We start from the raw sequence: 17,729 nt of genomic DNA, 5'->3' as shown, positions 1-17,729 counted from the left end.
TCCTTCCTCTGGAATACCTCCTGACGTTAATGTGTCGTGAACGCCAGGGTCATCAGAACAAGCGGCTCACCTCTCACGGGCGAATCTGTGTCTGCGACATAATTAGGATCTGCTGGCGGTTGGGGGGGGGGGGGGGGGGAATGGGGGTTAAGCTCACAGCCAAGCCCCGGGGAACTCGCCTGGGATCTGCCTGACGTTTGGGTAGCTGTTGACTCAGCTGAACTCCCTGAGCACCACGCAGCCGTTGTGCCGTGTGGGATTTACAGCAGCAGACCTCCACGTGTCCATCTGTGCAAACTCCCGTCTCCTCTGAGAACAGACACATGTGTGCTTGTGTGCTATATATACTCACATATGCGCATGTACTCATGTCTGCAGAAAAGGCTGAGCTTAAAGCTAATTTCAGACATATTTCATACATAATACAAGGTTAAACTCAGAGGCAAACATACCATCTTAGGCTTCTCTTTGCTAGACTAGAAAGATATTGGTATGAAAAAATGTATTTTTGGTAGTTCTGCTTCAGCACGGCTGTACAAAATATTGACCAAAAGGTTTCGTCCATCTCGTAGAACAGAGAAAGGCAGAGGAAGGAGCTGCTTTTGGTAGCTGCCTGTGAAGAGCCAGCGCAGACACCTGGATGTGCGTGGATTCATTTCTAGGGTTTGAGGTGTTTCTCTGCATAAACGGACTCTACAAGTTACCACTTCTGCAACGGCCATGTGACATGATCAGTAACTTAGCTGTCAGTTGTCTAAACTGATTTAATGATGGGTGGCTAGTAGTTGGGGTGGCATGGTGGCGCACTGCTTAGCGTGGTTTCCTCCGGCTCCAGGTTTTGCTTCCCGGTTCTGGTTCTGCCTTTGCGGATTTAGCATGTTCTCCCTGTCTTATTGTGAAGTTTTCTCAGGTCCCGTTTCTCCCCACAGTCCAAAAATCTGTGCTGCCACTTCACAACTGGGCTCCCTTTTCCACACTTTAAATGGTAGCAATTCATTAATAATAATAATAACGTTGAAACTGTCTATTAATGACTTACAAAGTGTTACAACTTTTATTAATGTCCTGATTATAAACCACAAACAGATCCTTCATGACGGTCGTCTTATTGTCAAGTGGTACCAGATATGCTAAGGCGATTTGGAGGGACATAATTGTCTGTTGATAGCCTGGGATGGGTTGGCGCCCCATCCTGGGTTATTCCCTGTCCTGCCTGTTTGCAAGAGTGACCCTCCGTCAGACAAGCCGGTATGGAAATCAAATGGTTTGTAGCTAATCAGCCACAGCCCTTGCTTTTTAGAAGTGTAGGTTGCGACACGTGAGATTCTGAAGGGGCATCACTGTTTTTGTCACCATTTCATGTATAACTTTCCCCTTCTGCCATCGTATCTCTTATCTCGAGCCTAGCGGGGAGAAGAACCCGCCAGCTTCCGCACGCAGCGTCCACAGAAATCAATCGCTTGGCCTGGCGGATTGTTCCAGAGCGAGCCGTGGTACTCTGTGCCAGCATGGATTGCTTACAGGACATTTTATACCTTTCATATAAATATAAAAGATGGAGAGACAGGGAGGGAAGTAAACAGATACGGTGTGCTGTCGAGAGCCGTGGTTTGGCCAGGCCTGCGGAGTCGCACAGAACAATGGCTGCGCTCTTCCAGCATAATAATGCATTAAATGCAAGATGACTTATGCATGTGTGTAAAAAAAATAAAAAAGCACAGCACAGAATTTATACTTATATTTATACTGCGTATTAAGGCTCGACTTTTTCATCTTTTAATACGACGGCAGAAATGAAAACATGCATGTCTTTGATTTGTCATCTCATTTTCCCTGAATGAGCATAGCTGGCATTTGGGAAGAATGTACGTACTGGATCATTCATCCAGAGAAACGCTGCAGAAGAATGGAAAAGAAAGGGGAAAAAATGAACCTTAAAAAAGGCACATAAAGTATTCATGGATAAAATGTTTGTCTCCCCCATGTGGGCAATATAAAAAACACATCTTGGCATTTGAGGAGGAATTGTACCTGCTGTGTTGACTGTCTAAATAAATACTAAAATCCACTACAGAACCATATCACAAATATTGGCCTAACACATTTTATATTACTGTACAGTGTATTCTTTAGGTGGGCACAGGATAGACATCGTATACTGACATGCATTTAGTGAATTTTACGTGTAATTGATATCCCATCCAGGGTGTAGTCCATCCTCGTGCCGTGAGCTTCCTTGAAGAGGCTCCAGGACCCCAAGCGATTGCAACTAGAATAAGCAATAACTAAGTAAAATATGGATGAATGGGTGGATGGATGGACCATGTAATTGAACTTTTACTCTTAAAAGCTTGAATTTCCCTAGATTTATTTGGTGGGATTAATAGTTTTATTAACGTATTACATTTTTATGAAGGAGCCGGATTTGCTGGATTTGGGCAATATGGCCTGACAGCTCGCGATGCGGTTCGCCACGTGCAGCTTTGTGAGCACAGGTGGATCGCCGGTGCCACAATAACGCGGGGGGGCGGGGGGCCTCCGGCCGGATGGGGAGTATTCATTCTGTTTTCCTTGGCACTGGGCAGAGACTGGAAATTGCGCCTCGGACCAGAGAGGCTCCCGTTTACTTTGGAGCTTCTCAAAGGAGACCCTGTTGGGTTTTCACTAAATCTCTATGCCTCCTTTCCTCAGCCAGCACTTTGATGCTCACCAATAGATTTACTGGCATCGAAACCCAAATTGTCATAATGCTCTTTCAAGAAGAAACTACTGGGAGAAAATTAGGCCCCAATCCAGAGACTGATTAATGGGTCTAGGCTTGATTGCACTAACTAGAAGTCGACCGGGGTGGTTATGGTGAGGAGAAGCTACCCTTAGCATTGCAATGCCGTTAAATGATGACGGAAGATGGGGTACGACATCGAGGAATTTCCTGTTCCTTTTTAACATTGGAAGGTGTCTAATTTCTGCTACAAAAACACGAAACTGACTGGTGATCCTTCAGAGAAACATACCAGAATCACAGCACGTGAACTTTGAGATGGCCGCCAGGAAGAAAGCCCACATTAACATGGGTTAAGCTTCCAGAGCAGATAACAGATGAGGAAGGTTTCGTGCTGTGTGGTCAGACGTTCCAAGCAACGGTACCTGAAGTCAAAGAACTGGAGGGTCTGGCTGGCGGGCCACAGACTGGGTGAGATCGAGGGCCACCAAGTTGGGCTTTTCCCGGGCAAGGTCCAGCCCCGAGCCTGACTGCGAAGCCTCTTCTCTGCCACGCTCAGCCTGCCTCGCATGGCTACTGTACATTGGTCACTCTTCTGTCGCAAGGAGAATGAGTCCTTCAAGTCAGGAAATGGGTTCGTGGAGAATCGTACATCAGGGAGGCCCGATGTAATCAGCTCCACATCAGACAGCTTGCAGAAAGGCTGCAGACGGGCCTGCATCTGGGGGCTGGGTCTCCAAGCCTGGGGGGAATCATCAACCTCATCATCATCCACTGCCTCTCCTCGCGGCTGTCAAGATGGCATCCATCACTTCGCAGGTCCGGAATGACTAACATTTTCCATGTCCGCTTCACGTCAGGAAAGGCCTGATGTTTGACTCTAAGACGGCCCTAAGCCCACGCCGAGCGTGGGCCTGTGAGTTTTACTTCTGTGTCTGGCGCTTGATTAGGAAACGAATGAGATTTGCCTGGGAAAACAAGCAAGAAGCATTTCATGTTTGGGGGGAAAAAAGAGCAATGGTTGGAAGTTGGCAAATCACACCGCTAGCATCCGGCGTAAATGATATATTTCTTACTGGAGATGACAGGTAAAAATAACTCGCTTTTTCTCAAACACAAGTGCTCTCTCTCTCTTTTTTTTTTTTTTTTTGCCAGAAGTGCCGACTGGTTAATGAGCAGGTGTTATAAAGCTCTGCGAGTTTCCGCTGGACACCGGTGATGACTTGCAGAGATACTGTCTGCGTTCTACAGGGGCAGATGGAACAGGTGGTAAGAGTATTAACCAGGAACAGTTTAAGAAGGCAAATGGACATGAGCCACCGAAAACAATCTTCTGCATTTCATGCAGCAGGACAAAATAAACGGGGAAGAATAACAAATTACATAAAATAAGTAAAATCGGGTTACATCTTAAATAAACGTCTGCGAGGTCAGTCAGGCCCGGCCGGCGGAGTGGGGTGACTCTGACGGCGTTTTCTTTTCCTTCAGTTTGGTCCCCTGAAAGGGTCAGGCCCCCTTTGTTGGCGAGCCGTGGAAAACCGAGGGGTCGGCTGCAGTTCACGTCCTCTGACACGCAACGTGCTACTATTACTTAACAGCAGAGTAGGCACAGAGTCAGCGCCTAAAAATACCAGCAGTGTTGGGGCGGCATTTCGTCACGGCCCAAAACCGGCACCCTACGGCTACCGCTAGTAGGGGAAGCCCATCCTAGGAGTAGTGTCCTGGATACCAGTTGTTACTCCATGGTAACCGTGCTAAAAGGCAAACAAGGCCTGGAAGAAACGGAAGGACTGAAATATTTACCGTGATGATGCTGCCGAGAAAGGAATTCTAGCCGATCTCTAGAATCGTGCTTTGATAAGTAACTGGAGAGTTTTTCTTTTCGGCCATATTTGTTTTCACACGAGTACCGTTTGAAATCTCTCCGGTGTCGTGATCGTGTCAGACCATTCTGTAACCGCGTATCTCTGGCATTTTCAATAGAACACCCCCCCCCTCCCCAGCAGACCACTAAGTTGCCTTTTATTGCTTTCATTTTACAATCTAATTGAGCATTCTCTCGTTGACCATTGTGAAACACGTTTTCCTTGGCGTGTTTTAACAGGTGTTAACTGCAATTTGACTTCTCCTCGGTGCATGCCCGGAGCACCACCGCCAGCGTGTAAATCAGCAGAATCTGCATGCGGGACCCCGGGCCACCCTTACAGCCGGCAAACTCGTGTGACACACTGAGCTCATGTGTTTGCACTGGGTCGCACTCTGCACGGTGACATGTATATGGTGACGACACGCGATAATGTTTGCGTAGCGAATCCCGTAATTGCTGGTTTTATCTCCAAACACTATAACTCAGGGTTCTCCTTTCCTGAAAAACGTGCCTTTTTACGACCGTTACTTAAGGACAAAACTATGTAATGGTTTCAGAAACCTGCATGTTGTACAAGGAGAGGGGATAAAGCTATAGTTTGTTATTTTATGTTTAATATTAATGCTGCAAATGTTAGTAGGAGCCCCCCTGGGCCATAACGACTTGGCCACTGAGATTCTTCCAAACTGGGTACCATCACAGGGCCGATGAAATCTTGCACTGGTGTGACCTGCTGGCTAATTCTGGTTTATGGCCATTTGACGCTCTTTCACTGGAAGCAGATGCTGCTTGAAATGTTTATCTTCTCCCGTCTGTTTCAGTGAAAACTCCTCAGCAGGCGCCTGGCAGATGTCGCCCTGCCAACCCGCTCCAGCCCCCATGCCGTGGATTGGGTGGAAAAGCCCGGAAGCTCCATCGCCACTTCTCCCCACGCTCACGAACCGTGATGTCACCCACCCGTCTGATGAGGCAATCCAGTGTTTCCGGCAGTAATTCTGGACGGGTGGGGGCTGTCTGTCTTCTTGGCCATCTGTCAGAGGGGGCAGTGCAGACACGGTCTGCGGGAGGCTTCCTGGCGGCGCAGCTGGAGTTCGCGGACCACCGCGCCAGCTTCATGTAGAGATCTTCAGTAGGCGCTGCACAAACCGGCAGAAAGGGGGTGCCAGAGAGGCTATTTCAAGTGACACACAAGAGCATCTTAGTATCCTCCACCTTTGGTCTGTTTTACCCTCTCCTGAGGCTCTGTGGTAAGAGCCTCTGATGATCGCGTCCCATCTTCATCCGCAGTAACAGTAGACTCACCCCCAACCCCACTCGTTTAGACTCCATCTGCCTTACATTTTAGCACGTAGCCTTGAACCAGCAGATCCCTCCACGCGGGCGATGCTGACTCTAACTGGCCTCCCAAGAGCCCCAGGAGAAGGTCTGTTTCAGCACAAGAGAGCCGCCCTCTTAAGAGAGCCAAGATTGATTGCATTCAATATGGCTTGCTTTTAATTTAGTATACATCAGGTGTTGGATTTCTGCGAGGTTTACGGCTGCTGTAAATTGACATAATTGTTTGCTGTAAAAAGATCAAATTATTTATATTCACAGGGTTTTGTTCACGTGAGACTGGGGTCTGTGAGGGTGGGAAATTTCCCAGTGCAAGAAACGGTATCGGCTCCCTGCCCGGGCCGGTTCTGCGAAACCGTGGTTCTGTCCACAATGGTGTTTATTTGTGATTTCACTGTTTACATATTTCGAGCATCAGTAAATTATGGACAGCTGATTAATAGAAAGAGAAACACCCCAATCGCCTTATCAAAACACTTCAGATTCTGTCTTACACCATTTTTTATAATCACTGTGCTCAATAAACAGAAGATGCCTGTACAAATGTATCCTTCATCATATCGGAAATTAGAAATCCTGTTTAAATGTATGCTCATTTTTTCCATCCATCCATCACTACCGGGTCTGAATAAGCCCAGAGATTATCCTAGGAAGCACAGTGCACATAACAGGGACACACACACACACGCACACACACACACATGTAGGGTATATCGATCCTTATGGGGCCCGCTCATTCACTTCTATGGGAAAAATGCTAACGCTAACTATGACAACCTTAACCCCCACCCATCTCTAACCATAACCATAAGTAACCAAGCAAAATACAAATTTTTGCATTTTTAGTTTTTTCCAATTTTTATAAAATAGAGTTTTATAAAACATATATTTGTCACATTATGGGGAGATTGTGTCCCCATAAGGATAGGTATACCCGCTCTCTCTCTCTCTCTCTCTCTCTCTCTCTCTCTCTCTCTCTCTCTCACACACACACACACACACACACACACACAGACCTGTATTCATACCTTTGTGGGGACTGTCCATACATTTATATAGGAAAAAACCAAAACTTAACCATACGTAACCAAGACTTTTGGCATTTCTGCTTTTTTGATTGCAGTCACTGATTTTTATAAAATTGAAGTTATCCTCATCAGGAGAAGAAAAACGATCCCCACAACATCAAAATAACAGGTTTTCATCACATTGCTCCCCACAACGTAAGGTATATCTGGACTATGCACACAAACACACACACACACATTCACATGCCATTCATTTCTAGGGGAAAACCCTAACCCTACCCTGACAACCTTAACCCCTACCCAGCCCTAACCATAAATAACTAACCATAACTAAATACAAGACTTTTGGCATTTTTCGCTTTATGATTGCAGTCACAGATTTTTATAAAACTGAGTTTTATCTTTTGATGAATTATGATTCGTTTTATAATACAGGAACACAGAGCGTTAGAGGTAGACATACACAGATGGGCAACTGAAGGGCCAGTGAACGTCACGGAGAGCCTGTCATTAGTTCCTTAACCCTACCTACATATTGGAGGAATAAACATGGAGCTAAAGCAACGTGAGGTCACATGGGGGCTGAGGGCGTCACATGGATCCCTTTAAGTCAGATCAACCGGCCCGGCTTTGCTGGGAAAGTGCAGTTACTGCGGCCCAGAGCGACAGAACTCTTTGACAACAAAGAGCGGGGTGAGGGGCGACCCCACTGACTCCACCGAAAGGCTATGAATAAGTGAAGCAGGCCACTTTCAGTCAACCTTGTAATTACCGCTAGGCGAACGGCGAGGTAATGCACAACAGATGACCAGCCGTCCCTGGGACGCTTCTGGAAACCGCACCAAACCGTAACCTACAGCTCAGCTAGCGGCTAACGCGAGGGCCTCACCGGGGGGGGGGGGGGGGGGGGGACACGCCACCGGAGGCTCCTATTGGCTCACCGGCGTGAGCGGCACTCACGCAGACGTGCGGCTGGTTCTCGGTGATCCGCCACAGACCTTTCCGGAAGCAGATACGTTTGACTGATGGGCTCGTCTGCCCCGGACGTGAGGCGGGCCGGGGAATGGAGACAGAGGGCGGATTGATGAACAGCTTCCCATCGAGGCTGTCCAGAGCAGGATGCTGTCTGATCACGGCCCGGCGTCCAGACACATTGAGCACCATCACTGATACAGGTAAAGAAGTGAGGAAATAAATAGACAAAAAAGAAGTATTTGACATCCATGCCGGAGGCTGGCCTTTGAAGTCTAAGAGACGGTCTGCTTAAGAAAAACAGGGATTTCTGCCGGTGTGATACGGTTGAAGGCTAGCTTTGGGATTGGACTGCCCCCCCCCCCCCCCTTACCCCCCCCCCGCCCCCACAGACACACACCACCCCCTCAGCTTCCTGAAAAGAGTGGCCCTTCTGAACACTGTCCAGGTAAGGATTTAGTATCTCGAATTTACGAGCCGGTCGGGACCCCACAGCTGGGGTGGGGATTAGCAGAAGGCCAGCGCAGGAAGATTTCAGGGAAATAAATCATGGGGTTCCCGTTCTGAATTTGGGGAGAGCGGGGGGGGGGGGGGGATCAACAATGGGGTGTGTGGGGGGAGGAGGTGAAGAGAGAGAAACGTCAGAATAGACAATAAGTGCTTGTAGCACTGGGGCTGAATGTGTTTGTGTGTGTGTGTGTGTGTGTGGGGGGGGGGGGGGGATGCACTTAGTGTCTTGATTTGAGAGTTATGCCTCCAACTGTCCGCCAATGAGCCGTATTCCTGATTTTCTCTTCCAGCTCTGAAGCAGCGAGTCTTTCTATTTAAACTCAAACTGAGACACAGGGTAGGTATATATAATTTGAAGTGTATATCATGAATCTGAAATGCTGTGTTGCAATTCCTGGCATACATAAAACTACCTTGAGCTATGGGGTCCCGTAATGAAGTGATCTGAAAGCAATGTAAGGGAGGGGGTGCCTCAGCTTTTAAATCTGACCTTTGTCTGTAATTTAGTTTGCTTTAACTGATGTCTGTCATATGTCCATGTTCGAGAGATTCAGGGTGTTTCCCAGTATAAATACTTGACCGTACTTGTGTTCTCATGCACCCGTTTTATGTTGTCTTCCATTGCTGAAGACCAGTTCCAATTCTCCAGAACAGAAGTACAGAGCACCCCATGGATACATCAGTTGTATCCTTGCCAAATGAGAATCCCATGATTCACTGCACCCCAAGCTCTTAGAGGACAAGTAAGCAAGATCAGTCTTTGAGACCACAAGTACGATCTTTGCGTTCTTGGTATCGAGAAACGCCCTCAAACTGAGCGGTCTGTCCCCCAACCAAAGTGGACCCCAGGCTGCACAGACACGGATCTGACCAGAAACTTTAATCACAATTTACACATCAGCCACACACATCAGCTCAACGTCAAAACACTACTACATCAGTGGAGTTCGGGAAACTGGGGGAGCTTGAACCGCATTGGAATCTTTCTGCAGCCATTTCAGCGCTGTGTGTCATTAAGCAAAGGTGCTGGTATCCCATCCAGCACGTCTTCTGGGGAAGGTCCCTGGGTCACTGTGATCTTGTACTGGGTAAGTGGTTAGGAGACGGCTGCCTGCAAACCAGCATGGGTTCGAGGCTCACCGCGGCCCAGCGCTGGGTTAGCAGCTATCCAAGATGGATGGGGTAACCAGAAATGTGCCAGATTTATGTCAGACGATGTTTTTGGCTGAGTGTTTGTATATTTGGGGCAGATATCAGGAGCAGGACCTTATATTAAATGCTTTGGATAGCAAAATTCTTACATCTCGATGTTCAGGAACTGTGATATGTAAGAAATAGAACATTAGTGGTTTACTTTTAAATATATATTTGTAGAGTTGGTTTATGTCGAGTTTTATATTAATAAGCAGATAATAGCCTTAAAAAAACAGCTTAATGCAAACCGTCGTGTCTTGATGGGTAACTTGTGGTTTGGGTCGTCTTGGTTGTAATATACCACGCCACCTACCGTGGAATTAGCCGGCCGAGACGGTACACGCAGGCTGCAGGAAGCGTGCACGCCGCTGTTGGCGGTGTGGTCCGGGGAGACGGCTGATATTCCAGCAGCGTGACTGGAAGCGGGACCCTGAAGCCGCGCTGAAAGCTGGTCATCTGCCCGCTCGCTCACCACATCCTGTTTTCAGTCAGATGCCGATGTCAATTTATTTAAGAACGAGTGCCGTAATGTGGGACGCGTGGCCAGAATCGGGTACGCAGGAATTTTCAGTGTGTCAGGCACTCTGCTTGAGCATATTTTAAGGCTTAAGCTCACATTTAAGGTACAGGGAACGCCGCGCTGAATATAATAATTGAAATGAATACGGGGTGAAAGAAAGATTCCTCCAGGAAGTCTTATAAATACAGACGGCTGACTTTCACTAACAGTTACAGAAGAGTAAAGATACACCAGTAATTTTAGCAGAAATTACCTGAAATTTTAGCAGCTGTTGAATATTTAAAAATGAAGCAATAGCGAATGTAAATGTTTATACTGTGACGTTTTAAAGTACTTTCTTAAGGCTAATTTCTCAATACCTGCTAATGACTAGCTTTTTGGGGGAATTTTAACAAGGAACGTCATCAAACACAAGGAAAGTATTCTGTTTGTCAGACTGCTGTCAGACCTCGTAAGGCACAACGCAGTAATTTATCCCGTGACATGATCTTCAGACAGACTCATCCAAACCATGATGCAGTGAAGAGGGAAACATTTTTCAATTAAAACGACGCCTTTCTGCGGCATACCATTAGCTATTAAATTGTTGTTCTTGGATAAACTCTACAGTACATCCATGAAATACCGTTCTTACAGTTTTTAAAATAACCTGTGTTGAGAAACACTGGCTGGTAAAACAGGGCAGATTCCGTGTCTTTAGCACAGTAAAAACAGGCACGGTTTGAGGTGGCAAAGGTGTATGGTTCCGTGTGGGCTGCCGGGCTGGGCCGGGCCCACTAACGCCGAGTTGGGAGATGTGAAAGCCTGTGGCCAGGCCACAGTTCCTCACTACCCGCACACGGTGGGGAGGGTCCCTGCATTTTCCAGCCCCTTCTTCAAAGGCGCCCCCCCATATCAAATGTGGTGGTTAAAGTAACCAGAGACCTGCCTTGTTCTCCTTCTAAATTAGCACAGGCAAGTCAGTTGCGCTGTGGTTTACGTCTACCACTGTCTGCAGGGCTGCGAGACGGTGATGTCATCGTAGGTCGCAGGCACATATGGCGCAAAATAAAAAAAAAGTTCCTAATTTAGGGGTAATTTGTAACAGATCTGAATAAAGATGGCTGCCAAAAGCCCATTGTGCTGTTTTTCTTCCAATTAAAAGGCTGTAAACTTCGGCGTCCGGGACTCGCAGGTGCCGCAAATTGGGGTCAAGGAGTATCGGGATCCGAGACTGGAGCCCACGCTTGGAACGGCGCTCCGGTCGGAAGGGTCCAGAAGACGCGCGGGGAACGTTGTCAGCCCACATCTGCCAAAGTCTTCAAAGTAGAAGAAGGGCTCCATTGTCAGGCAGGGGAAGGTGCAGACCAAAGAAGGCTGAGTGAGTGTGAGAGGGCTCACATCCGCCAGCACCCGTCCTCCAGCTCAGAGCACGCGCCAAATGATCCTTTTTCTGTTTTCGAAGACAACCAAATAACTCTGTCCGTTTAATGAATTCTTTTTATGGTGTCCCTGCGTGCGAAACACAGCACATTAAGAAAAAATAAACACAAAAGCCAGAAATAAAAAATAAATTAAAAATTTGCATTCACTCAAAAGTTTTTGTGCTTAAGTCTTTTTTTTCTCTTGCGTTTTCTTAATGTTTTTTTTTTTTTTGCATTTCCAGGCCACCGTACTTCTTGCTTTAAGAGACGTTAAGTACTCAAAACAATGTACATAAGAGAATGAGCCTACCAAATGCCAAAGATGAAAGCCAGCCCTCACCAGAGAGCAGCGGCATTAATAATAGTCCCACCACAGGTGTTTGTTCTGCGTGAATAACTTTAAATGTTGGTGTTTTGATGATCGCTTGGCGGTTAGGAACAAACCATAGGCTAAGAGGACGTGGCTGAGAAAGGCAGAACGCTGAACACTCCGCTGTGCATAAGTGGAGCTAAATATAGCCTAGTATCTGTGTAGTTATCGAGTTTGAACGCAAACCTGACCAGAAAGGTCTGCAAGAAAGATTCAGAGTCTTGAAAGTTGACGAGATGGTTAGGGATCCCTCTTGCCAGAACTTCACAAAGGAACAGCCACAGCAAATGAGGAATCATTCTGGCCTGGCACCGCAGAGTCATTGTAAAAGTGATTTATTCATGTTCACCAAATCTGCAAGTGTATAAAATCGCGCGGAAACACACTCACTGCGAACAAACAAATAGTACTGAAGTCAGTAGCTCTGTTGAGTACTAAGAAGGAGCGTTTGTAGAGCTGGCCCAAAGAATTCAAAAAGATGGGAGCGTTAAACTACCTGCATTTACAGGAGAGCTCATCCTCCGACAATACTGACATTGTTTTAGTTATGGTAAGCGAAAATCATTTTGCAAGAGGAATTCTTAACATATGGAGCATGACATTCAGAACCACTCTGCTGATGCACACGAGTGACTTTTACTGCTTGAAGGTTTGGAGAAGCTTCTTTGAAAGAAAAAAAAAAACGGAAGATATTTGGAAGTTGGAGTACGCTGCACAAGAGGTTGCTCGGAAAAATTTAATTGGTACTTTCCAAGCTATATATACATATACGGCAAATTCGGGGAGCAGTTTGTCCTCTGAATGGGACAATAAAGCTCCAGTAATTATATAAGCAGATTAGTGATAGTATAACATGCCTAATTGATTTTGCCGTTATTCGTCATAAATGTCGAACATTTATGTCCTGCTTTCCATTCAAAGATCCACAGACATCCAACTGGGTATATGATCATGTGACCAGCACGTCCAATGGTGTGGAACGCGACCGGCTTCTATCCAGCAGTAGCTGCCGGCACTCACTCTCTCTGAGCAGGCTGAGGCAGCAGCGCCTCCTAGGGGTAGCGGCAGCCACGCCGCATTGCAGGGTCTGGAACAGAATGGGCAATGAATACAAGCGTGGTGTAATCAAAACTGAACAAATGCAGAAGTTTGGAACCAGAGGACGTTAACGGGGAGATGGGTGCATATTCCTTAGAGTCTGAGTGGGGGGGAGAGGAACGGAAAGAGCAGGCTGATAAGGCACTCCACGTTTACGTGGGCTGTATGCCACGCTCCATGATTACTGCTGATTCAGCCTGCTTAAAGCCCACCAGTAATGTGAAGGGGGCGTGGCCTATCAGAAATGCTAGCCTATCAAAAGCTCAGATTGTGCAATAATTGTTTTGATTGGGGGAGGGGGGGGGTTAGCAGATTTATTCAGTAGGATGGTTTAGCACATCAAAGACAATGACAGATTTCATTTCTCTGCTCTACAAATATGTTTTTGACAAGATATCATGTGGTACGACGCAAATCAGCTTTCCTGTGTAACATACACGCTGTTTTCAAAGTTATGACACGGCTCAGATAAAATACCTAAATTCCTTCCCATCACTGGAAAAACCTTTCCCAAACCAAAATGTGCTTAAAATATAATATTTCGGCTTTTTGACAGGAAAACCTCATCTGCTAGCTCTGGTCTTGATGTGGGGGGGGGGGGGGGGAACGTGGAGGAAAAGAAATATTGTCCGCAAGATGCGAAGAGCGAGGAAAATATTAATGTATTTTTGCAGCGTCAATAATGTGCTTGGCAGCTTCTGTTTTGGGTGACTCAAGCTCTCACAGAGCTGCAGTTGGGCCTCCTGGAGGGAGCAGCGTTTGGCACCAGGGCCCGGAATGCCTGCTTCTCTTCTACGGCCCCAAGATCAAATTCCTCCAAATCCCGGCACCCGCAAGCCCCGGCTCGGAAGCACTGTGGCAGAAGAGCTGATCCAGAGCGAAGGGTCACTCATAAACTGCGGCTAATTTGTGTCGAAGCGGACAGGCTAGCACAGGAGAACCTGATAAGCACTGACACGCCGAAAAATAAAAAAGTCAGTCCTTCAGCTTCAGAAACAAAGTGTCCCAGGGCCTTTGAAAATAAGCGAGGCTAATGTGGATCTAATTTTTCCACTTATTTTTGTGAATTATGCACTTGGAGACTGTGCTGCTTCCATAATGCATGTCTGCTGTTTGTTTTGACCATATTCCCCGAAAAAAAAATGGAGGGAAAAATGAGTGGAAAGCCTCAGCCTTTGCCAGGCCTGGTTCCATTTCTTCGAGCTGTTCACCATGATGCAAGGGCCGGGTTATTCGGTTTCACTGACAGGAAAACCGCGGGTACACGCTGCCTATGTCACGGGCTAGATGTGCAGTGAGATGAGTCCACGCTCAAGTGTCTCGATGTCGTTGGGTTCAGTAAGCTAGAAAGCAGGACTGGGGCGTTAAGCAAAGCACGGCTGGGTATGAGAAAAGGCAGTCGTGGGCGAGTGACGTTTTATTTTAAACAGGCATATCGGAAACTCATCGGGAAACAGCATGAGGCACGTGGTGAAACGTCAGGAAAGCTGAGACAGGGTAACTTCCCGCTGACTTCCATGGTTAAACATACCGCAGAATTTTCGGGGTGGGGGGTCAAAATACACACTCCACATACGTCCAAAGTATGTTTTGCCAAGATATGGAGGTATATTAAGCTTAGTACACATAAGAGGAAAGCGCTTCGCTCCGAAATAATTATGACGGCTTCCTTCATCAGTGACGTACATCGGAAGTGTGCGTGTATTTCCGTGGCTGGTGAGCCGCGTGTCCACAGGTTAGCCGAGCGCTAAGGGAATGACGAGGAAATCATTAAGAGGTCGGCGCTTCAAGTTCTCGTATCATTTAGCAGACGTTGGGAATTTTTCCTGCCCCCCGCCTGTGTCACTTTCAGTTTAGGCGGGGGCGTTTCAGACCCCATCGGCACCCCGCCGTCATCTTACTGGATTTCAGCACTCGCCCGGCATTTAAAGGACCTCAGTCGCCCTGGGTACCGGCGGGCTGTCAGCTAATTTATTACACTGATCCCATGTCTGTTGCCAATTTAACGGTTTTAAAAAGCCTCTGCGCCCCACCGCCTATCGCCCCCGCCGATTAATATGTGGGGCAACATGAGATCCCCCTAGCATTGATTAAAAATAATTTTATGTATGTCGATTTCCTTTCTGGCTTTCTGGTCTTGAGATAGATGTAAGTAAGGATGGAAATATAGATGGTGGGTGGGGGGGCTTCAAAGGGGGACAGCTGCAACTAATAGACCGTTTCTCTGGCTACTGCCCGCGTTAATTGACAAATGCGGTAAAGGAGGTGGAGGGGGCGAATATGGAGCTTTGAGAAGCTGGGGGTGGGACAGAGAAGAGACTCCCCCGGCATGACTAGGCCCTCACATCACTCGCATACTCTTAGGTGACATCGAGGCAGGGAGACCCTCTCAATGTAGCATTCAAGTGTGTCTCTATCCATCCTCAAACATATTCTTCAAGGTCGCAGAAACTTTTGGAATGGAGTCCTGTGCCTTAGGTATTTCACTGCATTGTTTCTGAATATAAAGAACACTGATCGAAATCAAATTCAGTAATATAAATGCATAACACACTCTGCCTGACCATGTACACACACACACACACACACACACACACACACACACACACACAGGTCACATTTGTGGGGACAGTCCATTCATTTCTTATGGGCATAACTCGAATTCCAACGAGACCCTTAAGTAACCATACGGAATACAAGACTTTTGGCATTTTTAGTTTTTCGATCGCAATCATAGATCTTTATAAAATTAAGTTTCCCCTTGTGGGGGCTGAAAAAAAATGGTCCCCACATCAGGTTATTATCACATTGTGGGGTCATTTGGTCCCCACAATTTAATATATACACGTGCACACACACACACACACACACACACACACACACATCAATATTCACAGGGGTCTGAATGCTTCCTAATGCCGCCACTTCACACTGAACACACAAACTTCACTGTCATTCCGACCCAGTAAAATTCAAAAGGTACGTTGACTGGATTTGGCAGTAATTTGTATGTGCAAATGGCATCATTTGTTATCTATTTGCTTGCTCAGCAGGGCTGTGACCCAGATGGTCTGGAGATCATGCGATTTGACACTTTGCCAATTTGACTGCATACCAGCTTTCAGGCTCTGAGGCAATTTTATGGTAAGCAGCTCTCTTAAAGGTACAACGGTGTGAAATGAACTCAGGCCGGGCGGCGTTCAGGGCCTGCCGCTTGGCTGAGAAGCCCAGAACCGTAACTGGGGAGAGGCGAGCGAGTGGATCCACGTCTTGCCGGAGCGTCCGTAACAGCAGCGCTGATGCAAACCTCCAAAAAGCGAGGAGGGGGGGAAAACCACACGACTGCACTTGTCACCAGGCCCGAGCCTAAATATACAGGCGCTGGCTAAGGCGAACACAGAGGAATGAAATGTGGGAACGGCTGAGAGACCGGACCCAGCGGCATCAGGCCGAGCCGGCCGACCGTCCGTTAGGAGGCAGAATCACGTTCTAAAAATAACTCGGGAGAAGGCAGTCATTACAGAGCAATTACCAAATCGGAATCCGTCTCGCTGCAATAAATTGTGACAAACAGCACAGGGCCATGGAGAGGCCTGTATGGCGGGGGGCAGCGGGATTCCCCGGCTCTAGGGAGGCGGAGCAGCCAAGGGCTGGGCGGGGGCCACACTGGCGGCTTTAGGGGCCTGGAGGGGAGGGGGAGGAGGGTGCAGGTGTATGACCCTGACTAAACATGACGAATAACATACAGCCTTCACTCATCAGACTTAACAGGGGGGTGTGCAAAAAAATATATAAAAATAAAGGAAATGAGTGGTGATCCTTCAAACGTGTATATATTTCTTTTTTAATTTTATTTCATTCAGTAAGAAATGCACACTGGACACTTTATGGAAGAGAGTTTAATAAAAAAAAAATTCCATTAAAGAAAAAAAATGCTTAAACTCCAGGGTTAAAAACAATCCATCATCAGCCGAATCCTATCAGTGACCCCAAGCCTGCTAATTGAGGCCTCTTCCTTTTCAAATTAAAGAGGGGAACAAGTACATCCATTTGCTGGACAGCAGTCATTTAGGACAAGTTCAGTTTTGCTCTCTGTAGCTGTTTCTATTGGCAAGACTTACTGTGAACCTCACATTTTTCATAGCTAAGTCCGAGAGCCCGGTTCAGCACATGCCTCTCGTCTGCGGCGACGCAGGGGCAGGCTGGCGGAGAAATGGCCGACAGCTCCTGAACGCTCTCCGACTGTGCCGATGCACTCGTATTAGGACCAGGAATCAATTATATGGATTTTTCTGCTCTTCTGGGACCGGGGGGGGGGGGGGGGGGGGATGGCATAAAGAGGAACTTCTGTTGCAACATTTTAATCAGGCCTCTGGGCCCCAAGGACACGGTGGGTGGGTGAAGAAGAGGACCTGGTCTAGGTGAAGAGGCGAACGGTGTGATCGGCTCCGGAGGAGAAGACCCATGGCTGGGACGGGTGGAAGGCCACATCCAGAACGCCCAGGTCCTGTGTGATCGTATGGCCCTTGAGCACCTTCACCGGGACGATGAGGGGGTTCTGGAGCAGATCGCTACGGAGACAGACGGACAGACAGTGACAAGGTCAGACCTTTATGATTGGCACTAACTGCTGGAAGTCCTATCTCATTACAGTTTGGCACGGGGAACGGTTTTTAAACTTGAGTTCTACAGCAGCGTAGGTTATAATTT

General features: G+C 47.3%; 1 protein-coding gene across 1 annotated transcript in view; it reads right to left on the bottom strand.

The window, feature by feature from the left end:
• Positions 1–16,903: 16,903 nt before the first annotated feature.
• Positions 16,904–17,729, bottom strand: part of bop1 (BOP1 ribosomal biogenesis factor) — a 45,244-nt gene continuing 44,418 nt past the window's right edge. The window contains exon 17 of the mRNA XM_048992861.1: positions 16,904–17,590. Coding sequence (XP_048848818.1) covers positions 17,437–17,590 — 154 coding nt within the window. The 3' untranslated portion in view covers positions 16,904–17,436. The remainder of the gene's footprint in view (positions 17,591–17,729) is intronic.

This window comes from Brienomyrus brachyistius, chromosome 23 (assembly GCF_023856365.1).
Source record: "Brienomyrus brachyistius isolate T26 chromosome 23, BBRACH_0.4, whole genome shotgun sequence".
NCBI lineage: Eukaryota > Metazoa > Chordata > Actinopteri > Osteoglossiformes > Mormyridae > Brienomyrus > Brienomyrus brachyistius.
This window is presented reverse-complemented; position numbering and strand designations above follow the sequence as displayed.